Source organism: Heterodontus francisci, chromosome 33, assembly GCF_036365525.1.
Source record: "Heterodontus francisci isolate sHetFra1 chromosome 33, sHetFra1.hap1, whole genome shotgun sequence".
Classification (NCBI taxonomy): Eukaryota; Metazoa; Chordata; class Chondrichthyes; order Heterodontiformes; family Heterodontidae; genus Heterodontus; species Heterodontus francisci.
In genome coordinates this window covers 18,640,036-18,656,063 of record NC_090403.1, presented here as the reverse complement: position 1 = coordinate 18,656,063, position 16,028 = coordinate 18,640,036, and the positions used below count along the sequence as shown (strand labels likewise).

General features: G+C 44.9%; 1 protein-coding gene across 6 annotated transcripts in view; it reads right to left on the bottom strand.

Moving 5' to 3' along the window:
• The window catches only part of LOC137347889 (proline-rich protein 29-like), a 70,042-nt gene that overhangs the window by 23,624 nt on the left and 30,390 nt on the right, over positions 1-16,028 (bottom strand). For all 6 annotated transcript variants that reach the window (XM_068012930.1, XM_068012932.1, XM_068012929.1 and 3 more), the window contains exon 2: positions 5,199-5,289. In XM_068012930.1, the coding sequence (XP_067869031.1) occupies positions 5,199-5,289 (91 nt within the window). The remainder of the gene's footprint in view (positions 1-5,198; positions 5,290-16,028) is intronic.

Here is a 16,028-nt window from a genome sequence, read left to right as displayed (position 1 = left end):
ATTTCCATAGATGGACTGGAAAGCACCTGATGTCCCAGGAGCGATCAAACTGTTTAAGCAGAGGATTAAACCTATGTTTCCTAGACCACGAGGTTGTGGATGCAGAGAAGCAGGCTATAAAAATTAGGATCGCCGTAGGAAACGAAGGTCTGTGCAGAATCAATACGTTTGGTTTATCTGCTGCTGACCAGAAGAATCCATCAAAGCTATGGGCAACATTAGAAAGTCAGCGTAAGATTAAAGTTAATTCAGAGTACACCGCCTCCAACTCATGCAGTATAGATAGAAAGCCATCAAGAGCTGGGACGACTTTGTAAACCATGCACAGAGAAAGCAAAAGAATGTGAATTCTCTGATGCTGAACTCTCACAAGGAATTATGGAGTTAGTTATTGCCTCCACTCCCATTGAGGCATTCCAGAAAGACCTCCCGGAAAAGCTGAAGGGACATCGTATGGAGAGCATACTACAGCACAGACGCAGATAGGAGGTAAATATTGCAGGAAGGAAGTGTTTTCAAGCCTTAGGGTCTGAATTGCCTCTCGGTACAATATCCAAGGTACGCAGGCAGAACAAGTTGTGCAGTAGCTGCGGACTCTCCCACCAACCAGGTAGATGCCTGCCATATGCAGACACGTTCAAGGCATGTGGGAATAGAGGGCACTGGGTCAAACATTGCAGAAGGTCCAGCAGCAGGAACATGGGGAGAAGCCAGAGCGGGCAGTGCACAAACTGTCACCCAGAGGCAAAGGGAGGTGAGGCACTTTCAGACATCACCAAAAGCAAAGACCCATCTAGAGCATGGAAAACCCGACCCAAGCCCGACGACATGTGTCGGGTTCGGGTTGTGTCGAGTCGGGTCGGACACAGTGACAGCCAGGACGTCAAGGTGGGAAACATGCATCCGGACTCCGTACTAGTCTGCAGTGAGCGATTCCATCCAAGGTAGAGCACAACCTCTTTAATATAATCTACTTCATTCCGGAGTTCGGGTCGGGTCGGGTGTGGGAAAAAATCAAAGGACTCGGGCCGGGACGGGCTTGGGTCAGATGTGGTTCTGTCGGGCTCGGGTTGGGTCGGGTTTCAATTGCAGACTCAAGCAGGCCTTTAGACACATCCACGAAATGAGGGAGTGCCCAACTAAAATGGATGAGGTGGATAGAGGTGAAGACGCTACAGCTGAACAGCTATTTCACAGAATCACCTTAGCTGAACAGGTCCATTCGGTTAACCAAACAGAAGCTTTTCTTTATTCTTTCATGGGATCTGAGTGTTGCTGGCAAGGCCAGCATTTGTTGTCCATCCCTAATTGCCTTTGGTAACTGAGTGGCTTGCTAGGCCATTTCAGAGGGCAGTTAAGAGTCAACCACATTGCTGTGGATCTGGAGTCACATGTAGGCCAGACCAGGTAAGGACAGCAGATTTCCTTCCCTAAAGGACATTAGTGAACCAGATGAGTTTTTACAACAATCGATGATAGTTTCCTGGCACCATTACTGACAGTAGCTTCCAATTCCGGATTGTTATTAATTAATTGAATTTAAATTTCACCAATTGGCATGGTGGGATTTGAACTGTTATCCCCAGGGTATTAACCTGGGCCTCTGCATTAGCAGACCAGTGACATTACCACTACACCACCATTTACCCTCCAAACAACTCCATCTAAGGCTAAATGCTGGCATGAGACTGATAGTCAATAAGTATCGTAAGGGAAAATTGAAAAGAACTTCAAAGAAAGAGTTCAAGAGGGCATGAAACTGTTATGAGGTAAATGGGTGGGGTCCACGCCTGAGGACGGTATGAGGCCAGTAGCAGCCCCCGGTTCATTGAATCGAGTCTTCTCTGTGTCGGGTTGCTTGTGAATGCAGCACAAATAGAGAGGGAGAGAGTGTGTGTGTATGTGAGAGAGGGAGAGAGAGAGAGACTGATGTATGTGTGAGAGAGAGACACTGGTGTTTTTAAATTAGAAAGAGACTGGTGTGTGTCTGAGTGAGAGAGAAACAGTTTGCGACATTCCAGATTGTCTGCCCCAGTAAAGCTGGACGGCATTGACCGAGAGTGAAGATTGACACAGGTGCAAGTGCCAACACTCTACCCTTCTGCATTCTCAAGGACATGTACCACGAGGCATGGAAGTCTGTGGTCTAACCCACAAGAATGAAGCTTCTGGCATACAATGGCTTGATGATAATGTGCCTAGGTTCCCTAGACCTGGGATGCAGGTACAAAGAGTAAACATGGTCTATTAGATATTCTACACAGTGGATGTGTCAGACCAGCAGTAGCAGGGCTGTGAGTGTGAAAACTTAACATGGTCACCATCCATGAGCTGACCCAGTCAGTAGACCACAGCAGTCAAAACAGGTGCACAGCCACTGGATCGGTACAAGACTTCCAGAGGTTGTACCCAGACTGGTTTGACATGGTTGGGAATTTCCATGGGGATGCAATCCTACGCCTTAAAGAAGGTGCAACACCATCAATCAATCGACCCTGAAATTGCAGCTTGCACATTCGAGAAAAGTTTAAGGTGGAACTGGATGGAATGGAAAAATGAGACATCATTCGATGAATGCAGCATCACACGGACTGGTGCAGTTCCATCATGACTGCAATCAAGAAGGACGGTTCAATTTGACTATGTTTAGACCCAAGGAGACTAAAAAAACCTTAAAGAGACGTCCTCATTCGATACCAATGCTTGAAAAGTTAAAGTCAACGTTTACTGGAGCAAAACTCTTTTCCGAATTAGACGCAAAAAAACGGATATTGGTTTGTACACTTGTCAAAAGAGTCACAAGAGTTAACAACGTTCAGAACTCCTTTTGGCAGGTTCTGTTTCCTCTGTTTACCATTTGGGCTGTTGGTCAGCCAGGATATATTTCAAACAGCACATGGATCAGATAATGGAACGAGTACCGGGCTGTGTGTGTATTGCGGACGATATCACCATAGTAGGATGCACGGAAGACGAGCGGAAGACAGAAACCTACACTTGGTAATGGAGACAGCCAGACGTGAAGGTTTTTGTTCACAGCAATTTTCACAGCAAGATCACATAAATTTTTTCGGTGCCATTTCCTCAGGCTCAGGTATCCGCCCGGATTCTGGGAAGATCGAAGACATCCAGTCAATGCCAACACCTCAGGACCTCCGAAGGTGTCTAGGTCTATTTCTAACTTTCTTGCGGGTTACATACTGAGCTTCTGGGAGAAGGCATCTCCACTAAGAGAATTTCTGAAGAAAGACATGCCATTCCTATGGCAGGACCATCACCAACATGCATTCAATGTGTTGAAACAAGCATTGTCAGCCGAATCATGTCTTCAATACTATGACCCACGGAATGTAACAATATTAGCAGTGGACACATCACAGAAAGGTCTCAGTGCATGTTTTCTTCAAGATGGCAAGCTTGTCGCATTTCATTCAAAAAATCTGTTGCCAGCGCAAAGAAATTACTCCAATAATGAATAAGAAACTCTCACTTTTGTCTTCGGGATCACCAGGTTCCACACTTTCTTATTCGGAAAAGAGTTCACGGTCAAGACAGATCATAAACTACTGGAGATGATCTGGAGAAAACCGCTCACGAGTGCACCGCCTCGACTCCAGAGGTTACTCATCAGGATTCAGGGTTATAATTGTGATGTCAAATACAAACCCAGTAGTCAGATGGTCCAATCAAACACAGAGTAGAACTGCCCAACCCTGGGAAGGTGTGAGACATACCACTCGACTTCCAGGTGGATGAAGCTTGGAGGATGTCTGCAACATGGATCACATGTGCTTCAGTCATAACAAGAGAGAGGAACTCCAGAGGGAGACCTCTCAAGACCCCATACTCTGAGCTCTGTGGCAGATTGTTGTAGAGAGTTGGCTCGAGACCATTCAGGAGATCCCAATGGATCTGAGAACGCATTGCCATATCGAGACAAAATCTGTATATCCAATGGAATACTATTCAAAGGACACCAAGTATTCATTCCGGCAACACTTCAGTCTGATATACTTGGACAGTTCCACCAAGGACACGTGGGAATAGAGAGGACGAGATGACTTGCTCGTGCATCCGTGTTCTGGCCCAGCATCAGCAAGGACATTGACCAGGTGGTGAGATCTTGTGATGCGTTTCAAGAACACCAAGCTAGTCAACAGAAAGAGCTTCTCCAACTGCATGACATACAGTCATCACCATGGACTAAGATAGCAACCGATCTGTACTCTGTGGGCAGAGAAGACTATCTGCTAGTGACTGACTATCACTCCAAATTTCATAAAAGCAACATACTGCAGATGCTGGAAATCTGAAATAAAAACAAGAAATGCTGGAAATACTCAGTATGTCTGGCAGCATCTGTGGAGAGAGAAGCAGAGTTAACGTTTCAGGTCAGTGACCCTCTGATGAACCATGTTCGTATGAGGTGGCAACACCAAATACTGCGAAGGAATTGATTTCACCTCGGGACTCTCTGCTAGCCATGCACAACCAACATTGCCTACCCGTACCCGCGTATATTTTGCAGACGAAGAGACAACAAGCAACACAACGACAACTGAGGACAATCCTCCCAAACACAATCTTCAGGAAAAGAGGACGGACAGTTTGAGAACACACCCACATGTCATTGTCACAAGATCTGGGTGAGTCAGCTGACAGCCAGTACAGTTCCAAATATAGACAAACAGTGATATAGTTGTCCAATTTCTTATATCTCATAATGGTTGCTTATTCATAAACATATTAATGTTATACTGTATTGGGTTATCATTTAAGAGAAGGGGGCTGTTGTGATGGTCTATTTGTCAGCATGTTAAATATAATCATTAAATTATATGGTTATTCTAATATATATGTCATCACAGGAAGTGATGCAATATCACAAAATTCAGTTCTCTTGCACAGTTAGAACTTGTGAACTGAAGCAACAAGTCTCCATTAAAGCTTTGCATTCAACCTTTATACCTGCCCTTCAGCTTTGTTTGTATTAATCTAGAAAGAGACAATAAAATAGGACTGTTATCTGTTTGACAACAATCCCTATACTTCCTTGTCAATCTGACAGAGTGCTCCCAACACAGAGCGTTAACCATGGAGAGTGCAAATTCTCAATGCCCCCCACTGTGAGCCATGTTGAAACACTTCAAGTGCAAAGATTTAATTTATTACTGCCAGTTAGTCTTTGATCATCTTACCTTCCTTCACATGCCCATTCCTGATTGGTGGAATTTGAAGATGCTGCAGACCGGAGAGATTCTGGAATATAGTCGTTGGCTGTTGCGGAACCTGCGGGACAGGAGACTGATTACAATCACATTGAGGAGGAGATAAATTAAGGCAGGGATTGTGGGAAAGAAGAGTGTGGGGAGCACTGTCTCAGATTGACCATGAACTACAGTGACTGTTGTCAAACAGGTACCAGCCCCACTGGGACACAGCTCCATGGACACTGGCAGATCCCTGGTATTGAGGAGGATATAAATGAATAATGGTGGGAAAGTTACCTTCCTAATTGAGACTTGATATGGTGATCCAGCACAGCCAGGCAGTGTGGCCTAGGGACCGCAATGAAACTATGTTGCATCCCCATCAGAAGTTTGTTGATCCGGAAATGTTTATTGAATGGGAAAAGATCACTTAGCCCAAGCACTTAACTGACCATTCCCCCTCCTCAATCCCTTCTCCCTTCAGCAACTTTCCTGACATCCGAGCCCCATTTTTCTGTCCATGGCAATGACAATTCACATCTCTTACTCCTTTGGGTCAATGGGTAATGCAATTGGATAAAGAATCCAATGTTTGCCGTTTGATAAGAGAAGTGTTATGGTCAAGTGAGGAGGAGTCAAAGGGCTTCCCTCGTTTCCCTCTCCTTGTTTGAACACAACAGGTTTAATTATTTTTTAAAGTGGATATACTGGCCAGTTCAGTCCACTTCGCTGCCTTCGGAGAATACTTGGCATCAGGTGGCAGGACTATATCTCCAACACAGAAGTCCTTGAAGCGGCCAACATCCCCAGCTTATACACACTACTGAATCAGCGGCGCTTGAGATGGCTTGGCCACGTGAGCCGCATGGAAGATGGCAGGATCCCCAAAGACACATCGTACAGCGAGCTCGCCACTGGTATCAGACCCACCGGCCGTCCATGTCTCCGTTATAAAGACGTCTGCAAACGCGACATGAAATCGTGTGACATTGATCACAAGTCGTGGGAGTCAGTTGCCAACATTCGCCAGAGCTGGCGGGCAGCCATAAAGACAGGGCTAAATTGTGGCGAGTCGAAGAGACTTAGTAGTTGGCAGGAAAAAAGACAGAGGCGCAAGGGGAGAGCCAACTGTGCAACAGCCCCAACAAACAAATTTCTCTGCAGCACCTGTGGAAGAGCCTGTCACTCCAGAATTGGCCTTTATAGCCACTCCAGGCGCTGCTTCACAAACCACTGACCACCTCCAGGCGCGTATCCATTGTCTCTCGAGATAAGGAGGCCCAAAAGGTAAAAGGTACTGGCCAGTTCAGTAGATATTTGATTGGTCCTTGTTATGATCATAGCAAGTAAGTAATCAGGCAGATTTTCTTGAGTTTAACAAAGAAAATGGTTAACTTTATTGTACTTAAACCAAGCTAAGTCAAAATAATAAACTACACGCCAACTTTCGCACGCACACTCACTAAAGGTTCACACACAGACAAATAGGTTACAGAGTGGGGAAGGGTAGATTGGTTGAGTTAGAGTCCATAGAAAAAAGGGTATACAGTCTGTAGAGTTTGGTGATTCGGCTGGCTTCCAGCTGATTCAGTGGTCCTAAGGCTTTTAGTTCGAAGAGGTAGATGACTGATTCAGTGGGTCTCTTGGAGACAACAATGTGAATGATTTCCTCCAAAGGTGTTTCTGATTGTAGCTGGAGTATGCAGAGGTGATCAGTCAGCAGGCAGGGTTTGCAACTTGCAAGCTGGAATGGAGAGATAGAGAGGAGGGACCCCCTACTTGGGTCTGCACATGTCAGGGTCCGGATGCTTCTCAACCTGCTGCAGAGAAACACCAGCTTAAAACCACAGATGGGGGGGGGGGGGGGGTTTGTTACATGACAGTCACCCAGTGACTCAAGCATGGTAATTAGCAATGTATTTCTTCTTGCTAAAGAGAACAGGCAGCTCCCTTAAACTTCCTGGGTCTTGGTTCTTGCTGGGATGCGCAAATATTTCATCTCCACCTCACTGGCCTTGCAATGTAGGATCTTTCTTTTGGGCCTCCTTATCTCGAGAGACAATGGATACGCGCCTGGAGGTGGTCAGTGGTTTGTGAAGCAGCGCCTGGAGTGGCTATAAAGGCCAATTCTGGAGTGACAGGCTCTTCCACAGGTGCTGCAGAGAAATTTGTTTGTTGGGGCTGTTGCACAGTTGGCTCTCCCCTTGCGCCTCTGTCTTTTTTCCTGCCAACTACTAAGTCTCTTCGACTCGCCACAATTTAGCCCTGTCTTTATGGCTGCCCGCCAGCTCTGGCGAATGCTGGCAACTGACTCCCACGACTTGTGATCAATGTCACACGATTTCATGTCGCGTTTGCAGACGTCTTTATAACGGAGACATGGACGGCCGGTGGGTCTGATACCAGTGGCGAGCTCGCTGTACAATGTGTCTTTGGGGATCCTGCCATCTTCCATGTGGCTCACATGGCCAAGCCATCTCAAGCGCCGCTGACTCAGTAGTGTGTATAAGCTGGGGATGTTGGCCGCTTCAAGGACTTCTGTGTTGGAGATATAGTCCTGCCACCTGATGCCAATGTAGGATACAGTGTTGCAAATTAGGTGGCCATCTTAAGCTGCTAGCAAAGTTATCTTTTATCTGTTACTTTTTAAAATGTATTCAAAAAAATATAAATTCAGGTCTCCAGTCAGTGGATTAAAGAAAATTATCATTCAATAGAGCACGTTGGTGTGACACAAGTTTCTCTCGCTGAACCACTTAAAACTGTGGCTTCGTTGGTAGTATTCTCACCTCTGTGGTGGAAGGTCTTAGGTTCAACTCCAACTTGAGCATATTATTTAGGCTGACATTTCAATGTCATACTGAGGGGATGCTGCACTGTCGGAAGTAATATATTCTGGATAAGACCTTAAACAAAGGTCCTCTTTGCAAGGGAGTTCTCCCTGGAGTCTCAGCCAGTATTTATCCCTCAAACAACATCACTAAAAACAGATGATCTACATTTATGCCATTTGTAGACCTTGTGTGTTAATTGGCTGCCATGTTCACTCAGCAAGCGGGACACAGCGAGAGCGGAACTGGAGCATAAAGAGACCGGGAGACAGAGCGAGAGTTCACTCAGCAAGTGGGACTAACCTTCCAGGAGCAGTCCAGGAGCGCCGGAGTTTTAAAAAAAAAATCAACAGTGACATCACAGGAAAGCTGCAAGATGATTGGTTGGTGAGTAACAGCTGTCAGGGAATAACTCTAAATAGCTCAGTAAGTAACTAAAGTAAAGAGAAAGGTCTAAAGTTCTTAATATAGGAGGTAGTGTTATTTTAGGGAATCAAGGTTCTAGTGTAAATCTAATTTTTGGGTAATTTAAGGGAGTAAAAACAGAGTAAAAAAGTGACAGCACAGGAAAACCGTAAGTTCATTGGTTGGTAAGTAACTGCTAATTTGAATTACCTATTCTAAGTTGATTTCAGATTAAAGGTGAATAGGAGAAATATTTTACAGGTTAAAAACTAAAGACCAGTCAGAAATTTTAAAAAACAAATTAAAATCTAATGATATAAAATAGAGATACAGGGCCAGGTGATGTGTTGTACCTGCATGATGTGGGAGCTGGTGGACCCCATTGTGGTTCCTAGTGACCGCATCTGTAGCAAGTGTTGGCTGCTGGAGGAGCTCCGGCTCAGAGTTGATGAGCTGGAGTCTGAGCTTCGGACACTGCGATACATCAGGGAGGGGGAGAGTTCCCTGGACACTGTTTCAGGAGACAGTCATACACCTTAGATTAACTAGCTTGAATTTGGCCAGTGGTCAGGGACAGGAGGGTGTGACTATGAGTGAGGCAGGTAGAGGGATCCAGGAGGTAGTGTTGCAGGAGCCTCAGCCCTTGTCCTTGTCCAACAGGTTTGAGATTCTTGCTCCCTGTGTGGACAAGAGCAGGGACTGTAGGGAGGATGAGCAAACTGACCACAGCACCGTGGTACAGGGAGCCATTCAAGTGGGGGGAGAAAAGAGAAATGTAGTCGTAATCGGGGATAGTATAGTTAGGGACATAGACACTGTTCTCTGTGGCCAGGATCGAAAGTCCCGAAGGCTGTGTTGCCTACCTGGTGCCAGGGTTCGGGATATCTCATCTGGGCTGCAGAGGAACTTGGAGTGGGTGGGGAAAGATCCAGTTGTTGTGGTCTATGTAGGTACCAATGATATAAGTAGAAAGAGGATAGAGGTTCTGCTGAGGGAATATGAGCAGCTAGGGGCTAAATTAAAACGCAGAACCAAAAAGGTAGTAATCTCTAGATTACTACCTAAGCCACAAGCTAATTAGCAAAGGGTCAATAAGATTAAAGAGGTAAATGTGTGGCTCAAAGATTGGTGTGGGAAAAATGAGTTTGAATTCATGGGACATTGGCACCAGTACTGGGGCAGGAGGGAGCTGTTCCGATGGGACGGGCTCCACTTGAATCATGCTGGGACCAGAGTCCTGGCGAATCACATAACTAGGGCTGTAGATAGGGCTTTAAATAAATAGTGGGGGGAAGGGTTCAGTTGCATGGAAAATTAGGAAGTCAAAGTTAAAGGAGAAGGTAGGAGTGCAGGTTAGTGATGAGGCTGCTTGTTACCAGAAAATAAAAGGTAGGGACAGAACGTGTGAACGTCATATTGCACCAAGGAGTAGAGAAATTTGATAATCGAACAAACTTAGAGGCTTTGTATCTGAATGCACAAAGCATTCAGAATAAAATTAATGAATTAACAGTGCAAAGAGAGATGAGTGGGTATAATTTAGTGGCAATTACTGAGATGTGGTTGCAGGGAAACCAGGTTTGGGACTTGAATATCCAAGGGTACTCAGTATTTCGGAAGGATAGGCAGGAAGGAAAAGGAAGTGGTGTAGCTTTATTAGTAAAGGAAGAGATCAGTGCTGTAGTGAGGAATGATGTAGGCACTGGAGATCAAGATGTAGAATCAGTCTGGGTAGAAATAAAAAATAGCCAGGGAAAGAAGACCCTGGTGGAAGTAATCTATAGGTCTCCAAACAGTAGTTCCGCAGTGGGGCACAGTATAAACCAGGAAATACTGGGGGCTTGTAAGAAAGGTATGGCAATAATCATTGGTGATTTTAATATGCATATAGACTAGATTAATCATATGGGCAAGGGTAGCCTCGAGGGAGAGTTCATTGAATCTATTAGAGATTGTTTTTTGGAGCAATATGTTGTGGAACCAACCAGGGAGCAGGCTATTCTAGATTTGGTATTGTGTAATGAGGTGGGATTAATAAATGATCTCATAGTTAAGGATCCTCGAGGGAAGAGTGATCATAGCATGCTAGAATTTCAAATTGAGTTTGAGAGTGAGAAACTGGAGTCCCACATTAGCGTTCTGGAGTTAAACAAAGGTAATTATATAGGCATGAGGACAGATGTGGCCCTAGTGGACTGGGCAGGAAGCCGAAAAGGTAGGACAGTTGATGAGCAGTGGCAGATGTTTAAGGGGATATTCAATTCCTCCCAACTAAAATATATTCCAGAGAGGAAGAAAGATTGTAAGAGGGGGAAAAAACATCCATGGCTAAACAAGGAAGTTAAGGATAACATAAAGACAAAAACTAAGGCATACCCCATATTGCAAAAGCCAGTGGCAAGCTGGAAGATTGGGAAACTTTTAAAGATCAACAAAGGGTAACTAAAAAAGTAATAAAAATAGCAAAGGTAAATTATGAAAGAAAACTAGCGCAAAATATAAAAACGGATAGCAAAAGCTTCTATAAGTATATAAAAGGAAGAGAGTAGCTAAAGTGAATGTTGGTCCTTGGAGGATGCGACTAGGGAGTTAATAGTGAGGAACACAGAAATGGCAGAGACATTAAATCAGTATTTTGCCTCCGTTTTCACGGTGGAGGACATTAGTACCATCCCAACAGTAACAGGTAATGCAGAAGGTAATGCAAAATGGAAAATGGCACACTGACACGGAACACAAAAGTCCGAGTGTATCGAGTCTGTGTCCTCAGTACCTTGCTCTACGGCAGCGAGGCCTGGACAACGTATGTCAGCCAAGAGCAATATCTCAATTCTTTCCATCTTCGCTGCCTCCGGAGAATCCTTGGCATCAGGTGGCAGGACTGTATCTCCAACACAGAATTCCTCGAGGCGACCAACATCCCCAGCATACACACCCTACTAAGCCAGCGGCGCTTGAGATGGCTTGGCCATGTGAGCCGCATGGAAAATGGCGGGATCCCCAAGGACACATTGTACAGTGAGCTTGTCACTGGTATCAGACCCACCGGCCGTCCATGTCTCCGCTTTAAAGACGTCTGCAAACATGAAGTCCTGTGACATTGATCACAAGTCGTGGGAGTCAGTTGCCAGTGATCACCAGAGCTGGCGGACAGCCATAAAGGCGGGGCTAAAGTGTGGCGAATGGAAGAGACTGAGCAGTTGGCAGGAAAAAAGACAGAAGTGCAAGGCGAGAGCCAACTGTGTAACAGCCCCGGCAACCAATTTTATCTGCAGCGCCTGTGGAAGAGTCTGACACTCTAGAATTGGACTTTATAGCGACTCCAGGCGCTGCTTCACAAACCACTGACCACCTCCAGGCGCTTACCCATTGTCTCTCGAGACAAGGAGGCCAAAGAAGAAGAATGCAGAAGTTATAGAAAGGGAGGAACTTAGAACAATCATCACTAGGAAAAAAGTACTGAGCAAACTATTGGGATTGAAGGCAGACAAGTCCCCAGGGTCTAATGGCCTACATCCTAGGGTCTTAAAGGAAATGGCAACAGATAGTGGATCCGTTGGTTATAATATTCCAAAATTCCCTGGATGCGGGAAAGGTTCCAGTGGATTGGAAAAATGCTAATATAACACGCTTATTCAAAAAGGGAGAGAGGCAGAAAATAGGAAACTATAGACCAGTTAGTTTAACATCTGTCGTTGGGAAATTGTTAAAATCCATTATTAAGGAAGTAATAACAGGACATTTAGAAAGTCAAAACGCAATCCACCAGAGTCAGCATGGTTTTATGAAGGGTAAATATTGTTTGACTGATTTACTAGAGTTTTTCGAAGATGTAACAAGTAAAGTGGATAATGGGGATCCTGTAGATGTAGTTTATCTGGACTTCTAGAAGACATTTGATAAGGTGCCGCACAAAAGGATCACACAAGGTAAGTTCACATGGGGTATGGGGCAATTTATTAGCTACGATAGAGGATTGGCTAACCAACAGAAAACAGAGAGTCGGGATAAATGGGTCCTTTTCTGGTTGGCAATGTGTAACTAGTGGGGTGCCACAGGGTTCGGTCCTCGGGCCCCAACTATTTACAATCTATATTAATAACTTGGATGCAGGGATAGAAAGTACTATAGCCAAATTTGCAGATGACACTAAAATAAGTGGGATAGTAAGTTGCAATAAAGAAATAAGAAATTTACAAATGGATATGGATAGGTTAGGTGAATGGGCCAAAATTTGGCAGATGGACTTTAATGTGGATAAGTGTGAGGTTATCCATTTTGGTCGGAAGAATAAAAAGGCAAATTATTATCTAAATGGAGAGAAACCTCAGAGTGCTTTGGTGCAGAGGCATCTAGGTGTCCTTGTGCATGAATCGCAGAAAACTAGTATGCAGGTACAGCAGGTAATAAGGAAGGCAAATGGAATTTTGTCATTTATTGCTAAAGTATAAAAGTAGGGAAGTATTGCTGCAACTGTACAAGGCATTAGTGAGACTGCACCTGGAGTATCGCATACAGTTTTGGTCCCCTTACTTGAGGAGGGATGTAGTTGCATTGGAGGCAGTTCAGAGGAGGTTCACTGGATGAGGGGTTTGTCTTATGAAGAGAGATTGAGCAGTTTAGGCCTTTACTCTCTAGAGTTCAGAAGAATGAGAGGAGATCTAATTGAGGTATATAAGATGATTAAGGGGATTGACAAATTAGACGTAGAGAGGATGTTTCCACTTGTGGGGCAATCTGGAACAAGAGGTCATAGTTTTAGGATAAGGGGTAGCAGATTTAAAACAGAGATGAAGAGAAATTACTTCTCCAAAAAGGTCGTGAGTTTGTGGAATTCACTACCCCAAAGTGCGGTGGATGCTGGGACATTGAGTAAATTTGAGGAGATAGACAGATTTTTAATTAGTAATGGGTTGAAGGGTTATGGAGAACGGGCAGGAAAGTGACTTGAGGCCAAGATGAGATCAGCCATGATCGTATTAAATGGTGGAGCAGGCTCGAGGGGCTGAATTGCCTACTCCTGCTCCTAGTTCTTATGTTCTTATGTTGTCCTGCATTACAACAGTGACTACACTTTAATATTAATTCATTGACCATAAAGTACTTTGGGGTGTCCTGAGCTCATGAAAGATGCTATATAAATGCAGGGCTACAGATGTGACTAACCTTGGCATGGAAAAGCAGCAGCAGAAGTGAGAGTGAAAGAAGGACCACAGTGAGACGAGCGGGGATATAAAGAGCGCACCCAAGGACTTAGAGCGGAAGCAGAGCGAGACCTGTGGAGATTATAGCGTTTGGAGTTGGGAACAGAATCACAGAATAATACACTGCTGAAGAGGCTCTTCGGCCCATCGAGTTTGCACAGATGCATTAAAGACACCTGATCTGTCTACCTAATCCCATTTGCCAGCATTTGGTCCATAGCGTTGAATGTAATGATGTGCCAAGTGCTCATCCAGGTACTTTTTAAAGGATGTGAGGCAACCCGCCTCTACCACCCTCCCAGGCAGTGCAGTCCAGACCGTCACCACCCTCTGGGTTAAAAAAAGTTCTTCCTCAAATCCCCCTTAAACCTCCTTCCCCTCACCTTAAACTTGTGTCCCCTCGTAACTGACCCTTCAACTAAGGGGAACAGCTGCTCCCTATCCACCCTGTCCACGTCCCTCATAATCTTGTACACCTCGATCAGGTCACCCCTCAGTCTTCTCTGCTCCAGCGAAAACAACCCAAGCCTATCCAACCTCTCTTCATAGCTTAAATGTTCCATCCCAGGCACCATCCTAGTGAATCGTCTCTGCACCCCCTCCAGTGCAATCACATCCTTCCTATAATGTAGCGACCAGAATTGCACACAATACTCCAGCTGTGGCCTTACCAAAGTTCTGTACAACTCCAACATGACCTCCCTGCTTTTGTAATCTATGCCTCGATTGATAAAGGCAAGTGTCCCATATGCCTTTTTCACCACCCTATTAACCTGCCCTTCTGCCTTCAGAGATCTATGGACAAACACACCAAGGTCCCTTTGTTCCTCGGAACTTCCAAGTGTCAGGTCATTCATTGAATACTTCCGTGTCACATTACTCCTTCCAAAGTGTATCACTTTTCAGGGTTAAATTCCATCTGCCACTTTTCTGCCCATTTGACCATCCCGTCTATATCTTCCTGTAACCGAAGACACTCAACCTCACTGATAACCACTCGGCCAATTTTTGTGTCATCCGCGAACTTACTGATCCTACCCCCCACATAGTCATCTATGTCGTTTATATAAATGACAAATAATAGGGGACCCAGCACAGATCCCTGTGGTACGTCACTGGACACTGGCTTCCAGTCACTAAAACAGCCGTCTATCATCATTCTCTGTCTCCTACAGCTAAGCCAATTTTGAATCCACCTTATCAAGTTACCCTGTATCCCATGTGCATTTGCTTTCTTGATAAGTCTCCCATGTGGGACCTTGTCAAAGGCTTTGCTGAAATTAATGCAAACTACATCAACTGCACTACCCTCATCTACGCACCTGGTCACATGCTCAAAAAATTCAATCAAATTTGTTAGACATGACCTCCCTCTGACTAAGACATGCTGACTATTCCTAATCAAATTTTGCCTCTCCAAGTGGAAACAGATTCTCTCCTTCAGAATTTTCTCCAATAGTGTCCCTACCACTGACGTAAGACTCACTGGTCTATCGTTCCCTGGCTTATCTCTACAACCTTTCTTAAATTGTGGAACCACATTAGCTGTTCTCTAGTCCTCTGGCAACTCCCTGGTGGCCAGAGAGGAATTAAAAATTAGGGTCAGAGCCCCTGCAATCTCCACCCTCGCCTCCCACAGCATCCTGGGACACAAATCGTCCAGACCTGGAGATTTGTCCACTTTTAAGCCTGCCAAAACCTCCAATACCTTGTCACTCCTTATGACAATTTGCTCAAGAACCTCACAGTCTCTCTCTCTGAGTTCCATACCTACTTCCTCATTCTCGAGGGTGAAGACAGATGTGAAGTATTCATTCAACACCCTACCAATGTCTTTTGGCTCCACCCACAGATTTCCCCCTTGGTCCCTAATGGTTCATACTCTTTCCCTGGTTATCCTCTTCCCATTGATATACTTATAGAATAGCTTGGGATTTTCCCTACTTTTACCAGCCAGAGCTTTCTCATATCCCCTCTTTGCTCTCCTAATTGCTTTCTTCAGCTCCATCCTACACTTTCTGTACTCCACTAATGCTTCCATTGATTTGCTTTCTTTGTATTTGCTAAAAGCCTCTCTTTTTCTTCTCATCGTACCCTGAATGTTTCTGGTCATCCATGGTTCTCTGGGCTTGTTGCTCCTACCTATTACCCTAGAGGGAACATGTTGGGCCTGTACCCTCTCCATTTCCTTTTTGAATGCCTCCCCACTGCTCTTCTGTAGATTTCCCGACAAGTAACTCTTTCCAGTCTACCTTGGCCAGATCATGCCTTATTTTACTAAAATTTGTCTATTTCTTTCTCCATAACAAGCTTAAATTGTACCATGTTATGGTCGCTATCACCAAAATGCTCCCCCACCAACACATCAACCACCTGTC